Here is an 11,894-nt window from a genome sequence, read left to right as displayed (position 1 = left end):
GAATACCAGAAGGTAAGATTCATGACAGCTGCTTGTGTTGTTCACCACTGAATCCTACAAAGAATGCCTAGCAATAGTAAGTACTCAATAGTTGCTGAATGAACAAAGTGAATGAGGTAATGTAAGAATGAGATAACTGAATTCCTGACTGCAAAGTATATAGCAAATTATTAACTGGGTTGTATAAAAGTGAACTATGTATCACTACAGCTTTATGTATTCTAGAAACAGGAGACATCAAGCTAAAAAACTGACTGGAGAATCCAAAGCAAAAGGAAGAAAGGAAGAAATCCATTTAAAAACCAGGGGATGGTGCAGGGGAAGAAACAAGACATTCCAGATACTTTACCATCCCCACTCCCAAACAAATATTACCAAACACATGTTCAAACTGAGAAAAAGCCATTTTAATAACACACATACATTCATAGGACTTTAAAACAAGATGTAGTATAAAATCTTAAAAAAAAAAAAAAAGGGAAAAAAAAGGAAATCTGCATTTATTTGTAAACTGCCTAAGAGCTGGTGGATTATCCGGCTGACAAGACTGCCCAGGGAAAACAAATGCACAGATAATGAGGTGCACCAACATTGTTAATGCATAAGAAATAACAACCACAGATCATGCTCTATATGCCTAGCCACCTGTACCCTACCCTTGCCTCCTTAGAGACAAATCAGGACAGTCCTTCCCTAATTCTCCAACTCAGTCATTTGTTAATGGGTCACCTCTTAAATTTTTACTTTTTTTAAATTTAAAAATTATTCTTGGTTTAAAGACTCCATACATTATTACTGGCCAGTCCCCACCAACTACACTTATTTCAACAGACATAAAAATGCAAATGCTCCAACTGAGCCTGGATGACAACACTCCATTTCCTATCTTTTACATCTGGGGAGATTTTTGTGAAGTCAAAAGCAAGCTATTACTTGTACCTGAAAACAAAAACAAAATGCCAACCTTCCAAAAGGTGACAAAGGCACTACTGCCATCAGGAGATAGACAGAAAATGTACAAATGCTGTTACTTTACTGCTACATAGATGCATTTTGTGCATGGAGAGCCTCTTCACTTAACATGGTATAACTAATAGAATTATATTTTTGGATAACAAGAAAAGCAGTTTAGAAAAGGCAAACAGTTACACACAAAAGCATAAACACAAGTACCTTAATTTTCAGCTTGCAATAAGGGTAATAAGTTTGACATACATATCCAGAAAATAAGACAAGGTGATTTTTGGCACAGTAACATTGCCAAACACACCACCACTCAGTGCAAGCTTTGTATGTCAAGTCCAAAAAGTGGCCTGACATTCTCTGTGCAATGAAGATTTCTCCCCTACTACCATCCCATTCACTGGGTGGGCAACAACAGCAGGAGGGAGACAAAGCATGGGGACTCAACAGGGAGGATAATACTTGATTTGGGAGAAAAACCATGGAATACTTGTACCAAAAGAGAATCACAAAATTTTTATGAGAATCCAAATGCAAATACTGACTGGAATATGACCTGGAGACTAAAGACATCTACCAGTGTCATAAATACAAGGGCCCAAATGGATGTTTGGCCATTTATTTTAAAGGGACAGATGAAGTATTTTTCTCTAATGGAGAAAGATAATTAAAAATAGAGACTTTCCTTACTGGAACTGTTAAATAAAAATGTTATCAAAGTGGTTTTAAATTTGATGGGCAGTTATCTGTTGAAACCGCAATACAAAAAGGTCACTTAAAAAAAAACCTGAATAACCCACTTGTCCCCCCATCAATGTACACGATTAGAAAATATTTACACACTGTAATTACAAGCAATATAAGCAGTATTTTATACTTTTGAGATTTTGTACACTTTACACAATGCAAAATGAGAAAAATATGAACACTTATAAAATTACGCACAAATAATGTATCTACAAAGCATTAAATTACAGAGCGTGAAAGCCCCCATTGTTGGGCAGATAGATGCTAGAGTTTCAAGCTTCTGTCAAATATAACTCTTTGTATCTATCTCATTAACCATAAGTGGCATTTTCTAACAACACCCTTGAGAGGTAGTATCAAGATAATAATACTCTTACCAGTAAACTCAACACAGAATAAAACTTTTGTTGGTCTGACTCTTACAGCCTCATTCAGCCAGGGTTCTTAGGAACTGGATTTACTTAGTTTTTCCTATAAAATCTCTAACTGCTCAATGCTTGACATGGGCTCAAAAGTTACTGATGAGATTTTAAATGATAAATTTAGGATTAAATGGTTTTTACTCCTAAGCCTCAATTTAGAGGTAGCAAGCTATTTTTCAAAATTTATTTTCTCCCCTCTCAAACTACAAACATCAAGTCCAATTCCGTTTTCCTCCATTATCTTTCTCCCCACAACTGGAGACCTTAGAGTGCTCAGGACAGCAATGTCATCCAAGTCGATATTAAAAGAAAGGAAAAAAGTTGGTATTCTCTTAAGAGACACACCCTCCTAAAAGAGACATTCAGTCAACAAAAGAAATTTTCAGTTAGTAAGAGTCTATTACTATCAAAGTCTTCAAAGGGCCCTTGGGCTAAGACCAGCATGTGCACTTCTACTAACCTTCCACCACTTAAACCAAAGGGTGGCTTTCCAGTGTTTAAGAATTTAGAGCAGCTGTGGTTTTCAAGTGCAACAACTTTAAAATATAAGCACACACACATACACATGCGTGCAGTGTCCTAAAGAACAAACACCATCCAGGTCTCTGCCAAGGTTACTGGAAACTTACTTGTCCAGATCTTTAAGCTTTTACAATACAGGCTTCTGTAATATGGCTATCAAGGGGCCAGAATTCCAAGATTTAGCCAAGATTCTAATATTTAACCAGTATTTAAAAAAACAAACTGCATATTAATATTTTGGCATAAAACAGAGCCACTATATCATAGCTTAACCTCTTCTCCTTAAGGGGGTCTGACAATATACCAAACTTGTTTCTCAACTGTTTAAATGTATTTTAAAAACCTAACAGATTTATAACCTTGAACTGTGAAAGAAAATGTAGAGATTGAAACTTCTCTGTGGTTTATAGGAGTTACAGAAGAAATTTTCCCTTTTTGTTACTGAACTCAGTTGTAAGCTTTCCCTTCAAATCTTAAAATAACCAAAAGGGAAAATTAAACCCAACTGGAACTTGGTCTTAGTTTCCATGTCCAACTCAAGTTGGTACAAACCCTTTCTTACATATTTCCTGTGATTATCCAAGTGCCACACACAAATACAAAAACAGAAACAAAACAAAACCCCAAAATGAAAACCCCCTGAAAACCACACACACGCATAAACCAAAAAAGCCAACTGGCTTAAAATTTAACAGAGGAGTTAATAGGGGCAGGTTAGCCATGCAACTATCAGCTGCTTCTACTCCTCCCCCCATTATAGGATTTTGTTCTTCTAAAAGGCCAATTGCCTTAATTAAGCAGATTATGCTCCATATCTGCTTCAGAAATGGCAATTTCTTCATTACCAGCTTCATACTAGATACTCAAGTGATACATGTGCTGCACATTTTCTTAGCATTCCACTGGGTTTTGTAGTATTCCTTTCAATTCCTCTAGAAAAGGCTCTTATTAAATTTCTCTTGGTTCATATTTTTGCTGCTGCAATTCCTGTTAAGAATCTGGTACCCAGAAGTCATGAAGCTGCCCCTAGAAAAAGGAAGGAGGGAAAAAGAGGATAAAGGAAAAGCAGATTATGAATTAACTTTTATAAAACTTCTAATTATTTTTCTAAGAAAATAGGCTTTGACAACTAAAGTAATAAAATCTTTATATTGTATATTTCTCTGAAATTTTATGGTAACAGATTCGAGTTTCCATTTTGTGGTCTCGCAATTAAAACTATAAAATAAGTACAAGACAATTTCTCCTCACCAAACACACACAAGTAGAGGGTTATATTTAAGAAAATTAAGTAAAATGATAAGCTGATTAAGTTTTAGTTTTAAATTAATTTTGTTTTAATGCCACATCAGTAAAGATGGCCAGCCTAAAAGGAAGTCTACTGAGGTTACGAACAACAAAATAACAGTAGCTTAAGATTTCTCAAAGACTTCTCAGTTCATTTGTAAACAAGCAGGATAGCAGACTTAATAGTAGGTATTTAAACAATGCCCCTCTTAAGCAAAGTTTCCTTGGATATGACACCAAAAGCCTATGTGATAAAAGAAAAAAAAAGATAAAACTGGACTTAATCACGATTAAAAACTTGTTCTACATATGATGCCATCAAGACAATAAAAAGACAACACACAGAATGGGAGAAAATATTTGCAAATTATATACTTAATAAGGGACTTGTATTTAAAACATATAGAGAATTCTTACAATACAATAATAAAAACACAAAAACCCAATTAAAAAATGGGCAAAGGATCTGAATAAACATTTCTCTAAAGAAACTATATGAATGGCTGGTAAGCACAAGAAAAATGCTTATTAGTCATTAGGAAAATGCAATATAAATTAATACAACATCATTAGTTACTAGGGAAATGCAAACTGAAACCACAGTGAGATTCCACTTCCAACTCCTTACTATAGCTTTAGTTAAAAAGACAGATAACAAGTGTTGGCAAGAATGTAGAGAAATTAGAAACCTCATACATTCTGGTGGGAATATAAAACAGTGCAGCCACTTCAGCAGTCTGGCAGTTCAAAACATCTGACATAGTTACCATATGACCCAGCAATTCTACTCCTAGGTATATGCCCAACATGTTTTCATTTGAAAACATACGTTCATACAAAAACCTGTACACAAATGTTCATGGAAGCATTATTTTTAATAGCCAGGACACAGAAACAACTCAAATGTCCATCTAATAAGTGGAAAATAAAATGTGACCTATCCATATAATGGAATATTATTTCCCAATAGAAAAGACACACGCGCTACAATATGGATTCATTTAACATTGTTATGTGAAAGAAAGCCAGTCATAAGAGACCATATAGTATATGACTTCGTCTACATGAAAATGTAAAGAACAGGCAAATTTATACGACAAAAAGTCTTTAGTTGCTGAAAACTTGGGGGACTGGGGATGGGAATGCAGGAGCTTGGGTAATGGAGAGTGACTACTAATACTAACGGGATTTTTTTTTTGGAGTGACAAAAAGGTTAAAACCACTGTACACTTTAAGTGGGTGAAATGTATGATATGTGAATTTTATCTCGACTAAGCTGTTAAGAAAAATGTTCCTCATGAGATAACCTCTATTTGATGCAATTTAGCATTTAAAAATGGGCTCAGCCACTTCTTAAAATAAATTAATGAATATAAAGCAAACAAAAACTAAAAAAAATATATAAACTATTGTATTGGAGTTTTCAGTTTATCTTAAGATACCTAGAAGCAAGTCCTCTGTTATATTTTTTTCACAGTATGAAGAAATACCATTTAGCAAAATTATTAAGACTAAATAAAAATGTTTAATAAAATGACACCTGAGTCGGCCGACAGTTCTGGATTATTTCTTGCCATTTTCCATGTATCCTGGCAACCAAGTCTTTTACCTTAAAAATATCATAAAAGGGAAAAAGGATCAGATCAAAACATCCTCACCTTTAAAATCAATTTAATGCTTGATACAAAAGATTTGACAACTGTGACAGGTCCATACCCAACAACTCAATTTGATTTTTGTCAAGAAAAAAGAAAATAAACTTGAACTCATCTTCTGGAGGGGCTTTAAAATTAGTGATTAGTAAGATTTTTTCTTCATCACCATGGTCTGAAATACTGAGTGCTTAGGACTCAATTTTCCCATTAGTTACTAAAGATCACCCAAAAAATACTTCCTACCTTCCAAGACACCTACATTTTCAACTTGCTGGCTTTTGATCACCCTGACAGAGAAGCTAAAAGGCAGGCTTTGCTTTAGGGCCCACAGCTTAGGTTGTTCCCTGCCGTCCCAGCTTCTATTTGAAAGACTCAAGGCCACAAAGAAGGTTGCCATTTGTTCTAGAACATCTGAAATTCCGTTACACCTCTCTAGGTTTTTCCAAAGTAGTATGAATCTTCTTTAAATACTTGGTATCTTCTTACATTTAGAGGTTTAACAAGTCTTTGTATGAAACTCAAATTTTCCTACCACTCTAGAGATTCTCAATTAGCTCTCAAATGCAAGTGCTTGAGAAAAATGTCTTAAGCAAGTCAGGAATTTTATAGCTACTTTAAGTTTATGCAGTAAATTGCAAGGTCTGCTTTTTTCTCCATTTAGAGTTCAGCAGATTCGGTTTCTTCAAAACAATCACCACCTTTTTATTTTTTACTAGGGGCTTGTGAAGGGGAATGCGACTCATCTATTTCATCTATTTCTGCAGGACCATCCCCCGAAGCAATTTCCAGAGACCTCTATGTCACTCTCCACTCTAAGTAAGAGCAGCCCTGGCACCAATCTATGTCCTAACCTTGGCTTTAGGAAACAAAAACCTTGGGTGGTCCCCTTTTAGCATGTCTGTCAGCAGTAGCCACTACCACCAAGTTCTATGGACCAGTAACTCTAGTTAGTGTTCAAAAGAATGTGCTTCTGAAACTATGGTTTCCCCTCTGAGGCAAAGAGCTAGCTGCTACATGTATCTGAAAATCTGCAATCTGATACAACTTCATTAGTTGCTCATTCTTGTATTTAACTTAAATCTACTAATATTCAGATACTAAGTCCAAATAGGCATTGTTGAAATGACTTGACCTTTATAGCTAACTAATGTAAGATAAAGTTATAAAGTTGAAATGACTTTATAACTTTCACATTCAATGACTATCCAAACGCAAGGGCAAAAAGAATCAGCTTTACATTACAAAAGCTAAAATATGATTTGGAATAAAAAATCCTTAGAAAAAACTTTTAAAAAAGTGTTGTTTAACTTAGTGTTTCAGGAAAAATTGCCAAGTCATTTTATTAATACTAAAGTTGCTTTCCTAACTCTATACTCATATACTCAGATTTTCTACTGTCTTTGAATATACTAAACCTTTAAGAAAAAAAACTTAGCAAGCTTACTGCTGAAATCACTTCCACCCTAGAGCTCAGACTGGGTGATGCAAAACTCAAGAGATTTGAGGAGACCTTCCTTTAACAAACTCTCTAATGGAATATTCAAATAACACCTAGCCTATTTCTTTATGAACAAAACAAGTTTTCAACTATCACAAGATTTTATAATCACTATTTTAAAACTTAAATATCTATTTAAACAATGTTTTAATCCTTGAAGCTAACTTAAGCATAAAGGTCTTAATTTGTACATAAGTTTCATTAGTAGGGAAAGAATTTTCTTCCTTAGGTGTCAGGAGTTTTAGAATAGAAAGTATAGTAAAATTAAAACATGTATTTGCTTTGAAATTTTTTTCTTTCAATTTCAGTCTAGCTAGAAGCACTTAGTAGAAGCTGATTTGTTTTTAAAGAAACTCATATTTCTAATCTTTGTTTTTTTAAAGAGATGCTTATATTCTTCTCTTCCTCAAATATTAATGTTACCAAGGTTAAACAAAAGAATCAACAATATATAAAGAAAATGCATACTTACCTTAGTTCTATAAAACAGTCTTGCATCTTCTCTAATGTCACACTTAACATGCTTTTCCAAAGCCCCACAGAGGTGCACGAAGTGTTTCTGTGCAAAACAAATACAAAGGATGAAAACGACTCTAAAGTATTACAAATTACTAGTACTAACAATCATTTAAAAATCTACCATTCTCCAGTTAGCAATTTCTGATGTTAACTATCTAACATAACAGCAGTCTATCAGTGAAAGCAGTAACTGCCACAATAATAAGACTTATGGTTTATTGCTAATGTAAAAAATATACACAAAAGTAAAAGGTTTTTTTTGCTATGTATGGAAGTACATTAAAGAAAATTAACTCTAGGGCTCAGATTGTGATGTAATGTCCAGAAATTTAAATTTGTTTCTTTTACCACATTCTCTCATGAAATATTCAAGTAACAAATAATGTATTTTTTCTTTGTGAACAAAACAAGCTTTAATAGTAGTTCCTTGAAAAATCATCTTTTAAGTTTTAGAAGTGTATAGTCCAAAACAGCCACTCTTATACATATACCAAAATTGAGACTGTAAGGTGAGAATGTAAATGGACATTTTTAGGGAGAGAAATGTGACAAATATTTTTAAATAATTAAAGTTTGAAAAATTTATAAACTTTCATATAGCAATTCTACTTCTAGGAATTTACCTTATAGAAATGCTTGCATAGATTGGTAAAAATATATGAATAAGCATATTCATGTTAACACTGTGTGTAATCACAAAAATGTAATGTTTATCAACTATGATTTTAGACAGAAATGCTAATACCTTAAAGTGAAAAAAAGACACGTTGCAAATAATATGAATAGTCTGACTCCATTTTTGTTAAAATTATGTTAGTATACACATAAATTACGGAAAAATTTACAGGAGGGCACTGGATTATAGGAGTCTTTCACTTTCTACCTTAGGTGATTTTATAATAATTGAATTTTAAAACACTACTCATTGATTTTTTGCAAAAAACTTTTTAAATATAAAGACTATAGAAGAACATTACAGATAAATGATTACATTAGGTTCCAATCAAGAGAGCAAATAGTTCTATGTCCAATAGTGTTCATAAAAACACACGAACCGGTCATGTCCTCTTCATCATGCCTAAGGAGATCCTAAGTTTTAAAACAGGGGTTGGATTACCTAAGGTGTGAAACATGAGGAATTAAACAAGAACTAAACCAGGAGTACGGATATGGAGTATGGGAAGAACAAAATGACTGAAAATGAGAACCTTAACATTGGGAGATAATTTAGAAATACATATCTGAAGTAGCCTGACTTACCATTAACTTAATTTTTAAGGCAAATATTATTTCTAAAGGAAAAAAAGTAGAATGGAAAAAGAGATGGAAAGAAACCAGCTAAGAGACGGCCCATTTTGTATTTGTGACTTTAATATCTTATTAATATACGACACTGTTGCCAAGTTATGATAGTTCAGTTCCGCTCCAATAAACAGAACTAACATTTGCGGACAATTCTTGTCAGTGATGTGGTTGCAAGGTTATGATTACTTCCCTCTTTCCAGTGTATACTGAGATTTCTATAGTAGTCCCCCCTTATCCGTGGTTTCGCTTTTCTGTAGTTTCAGTTATCTGTGGTCAACCATGGTCTGAAAATATTAAATGGAAATTTCTAGAAATAAATAATTCATAAGTTTAAAATTTTGCGCCATTCTGAGTAACATGATGATATCTCATGCCATCCTGCTCTGTCCCTCCTGGGGAATCATTCCTTTGTCCAGCGAATCCACACTGTATATGCTATCCACCTATTAGTGACTTAGTAGCCATCTCAGTTATCAGAGAGATTGTTGTGGTATCACAGTGTTTGTGTTAAATAACCCTTATTTACTTAATAATGGACCTAAAGCATAACAGCAATGATGCTGGCAATTTGGGTGTTTCAAAGAGAAGTTGTAAAGTGCTTCCTTTAAGTAAAAAGGTATGTATGTATTGGAAAAAACATAGTATATACAAGGTTCAGTACTATTTGCAATTTCAGGCGTCCACTGTGGGTCTTGCAACATATGTCCTGTGGACAAAGGGGAAATACTGTATAGAAAATCTAAAGTTAATTTTTATTAAGTTTTCTCCTAGACAAAGACTGTTCATAAACTGGTACAGTCACTATAGAAAACAGTATGGAGGTTCCTCGAAAACTTAATAGAGCTACCATATGACCTAACAATGGTATCTACCCCCAAAATTTGAAAACGTTTATTTGTAAAAACATATGTACCCCTATGTTTACTGCAGCACTATTCACGGTGGCCAAGACATAGAAACAACCTAAGAGTCTTTCAATGAATGACTCTTAAAAAGAGTCGCTGATAAAGAAGATGTGGTGCATATACATAATGGAATACTACTCGGCCATAAAAATAGGTGAAATATGGCCATTTGCTACAACATGGTTGGATCCTGAGTGTATCATACTAAACAAAATAAGGCAGAGGGAAAAGACAAGGACCATATGATTTAACTCATATGTGGGATATAAAACAGAAAGCAACAAATGAACAAACAAAACAAACAACTCACAGATACAGACAATAGTATGGTGGTTACCAGAGGAGAAGAGGTAGGGAGAAGGATGTACATGAAGGTAAAGGGAGTCAAATATATGGTGAAATAAGGAGACTTGACTCTGGGTGGTGAACACGCAATACAATATACAGATGATGTATTACAGAATTTTACACTTGAAATCCATACAATCTTATTAACCGATGTCACCCCAGTAAGTTTAATAAAATTAAAAAGTTTATTCATTCCATCAGTGACATTTATTAAAAACAAAAGCCACTAAAAACTACATACCCGTTGTCCAGAAGAAAAAGAATGAGAACAACTAACTTCACCAACTAAATGAAGAAGAATGTAGGTCAGGTAATATGCCTATTAGAGAAATGAATAAAACGAACACCTGTGAATTAGTTAGCATAGATGTCATCCTAGTTTACACATTAGGAAAGCTGCTCGGGAAGGATAAAAGATTTGCTAGTTAACCAGGCTAGTAATAGGGAAAAGCTATGCATTTAACCTAGGCTTTCTAATTTCTAACTCAAGTGCATTCCTTTAACCTCATGACTGTATAAGTAAAGGGCTACAAAAAACACTTCCAGTATTAAACTACCAACAACCATCCTTTTACCTCAATTCTCAATTCTCGAGTTTACTGAAGATTATAGGACAGCAATAAAAAATATCATTCACTTTATAATTGTGTATCTGGTCTCTAAATCCAGCATTATTCACGGTGGCCAAGACATAGAAACAACCTAAGAGTCAGTCCTATATCATTCTATAGTTTGTAAGCTGGTATCAGTTATGCTCATATACCCTTTTGAGATGATCTAGCCTGATACCTGCTTTTCAAGTTCCAAATGAAGACTGTCATCAATGGTGTCATTTGGTTGTTCAGCCTTTCTCTTCAAGACCATTTTCTTCAACAAATCAGAAGGCTTCATTTGTACAAGATAACGAAGTAGGACTGATATCTATCAAAATAGAGAGAAGACAGTGAACAATATTAAGCAACACAGTTGTTCTCTCTTAGGCTGCTTTTTTTCAGTGTGTCCTCTGTTCATTTTGCCTTTTCTAATTTTGCCCCTTTATATTTCTTTATAGTCTGTGATACCCATTTCTCCTAAGAAGTCTTCAATTGCTTGGAAGGGGTTTTAAATGAAAGATTTAGTACTTGTAATTGAGGATAAAAGCTTAAGGAGACCAAATGGTATTACAATTAGAGGTCAAAGACAATACTTTCTCTGTGAAATTATTTGAAAGTCAGCAAAACTGAATCTCCCTGTGAGTCGAAGTCATTGAATTCTGAAAAGAATTCTCTCTTGATGGCAATAAATACCACTGAAAGGATTGAGAGCTATTTGATAATGACCCTGGTGACTCAGGAGTGGTACCTATATATCTGGAATGAAATCTACCTCAACTCTATTAATGCAGAAATCAGCTCTCTCTTTCAATTTCTGTCCCTCAGCACCTTGTGCATACTTCTATTATTGTTCTCACTACAATGTATATCAATGATTGGTTTATTTTGTTTCAACCACTAGATTATGTTTTCAAGGGCAGAGTCTTTAGTTCATTTTTTTTATCCCTAGTAGAATATCTTGTACTGAACTGCAATTCAAATAAGAACACTACATCTAGACCAGGTTCTATGTTGAGTTTTCAAATCCAACTATGAGTAGCCCCATTAGTGCTAATAATGTTTGTAAAAAGTTTTCAGGACTTCTAAGAGTAGAACTTCCTCAAGACATGTTTATATGCACTCATATATAT

The 11,894-nt window shown here is 34.1% G+C and overlaps 1 protein-coding gene across 2 annotated transcripts in view; it reads right to left on the bottom strand.

Moving 5' to 3' along the window:
• Positions 1-385: 385 nt before the first annotated feature.
• SLF2 (SMC5-SMC6 complex localization factor 2) overlaps positions 386-11,894 on the bottom strand; it is a 36,399-nt gene continuing 24,890 nt past the window's right edge. For both annotated transcript variants that reach the window (XM_011378852.2, XM_011378853.2), the window contains exons 16-20: positions 10,961-11,092; positions 10,413-10,490; positions 7,567-7,653; positions 5,482-5,550; positions 386-3,680 (exon numbers count right to left, since the gene is read on the bottom strand). In XM_011378852.2, the coding sequence (XP_011377154.1) occupies positions 3,645-3,680; positions 5,482-5,550; positions 7,567-7,653; positions 10,413-10,490; positions 10,961-11,092 (402 nt within the window). In that variant the 3' untranslated portion in view covers positions 386-3,644. The remainder of the gene's footprint in view (positions 3,681-5,481; positions 5,551-7,566; positions 7,654-10,412; positions 10,491-10,960; positions 11,093-11,894) is intronic.

Source organism: Pteropus vampyrus, unplaced genomic scaffold (assembly GCF_000151845.1).
Source record: "Pteropus vampyrus isolate Shadow unplaced genomic scaffold, Pvam_2.0 Scaffold348, whole genome shotgun sequence".
NCBI lineage: Eukaryota > Metazoa > Chordata > Mammalia > Chiroptera > Pteropodidae > Pteropus > Pteropus vampyrus.
The sequence above is the reverse complement of the archived record's forward strand: the minus strand, read 5'-3'. Positions and strand labels throughout refer to the sequence as shown.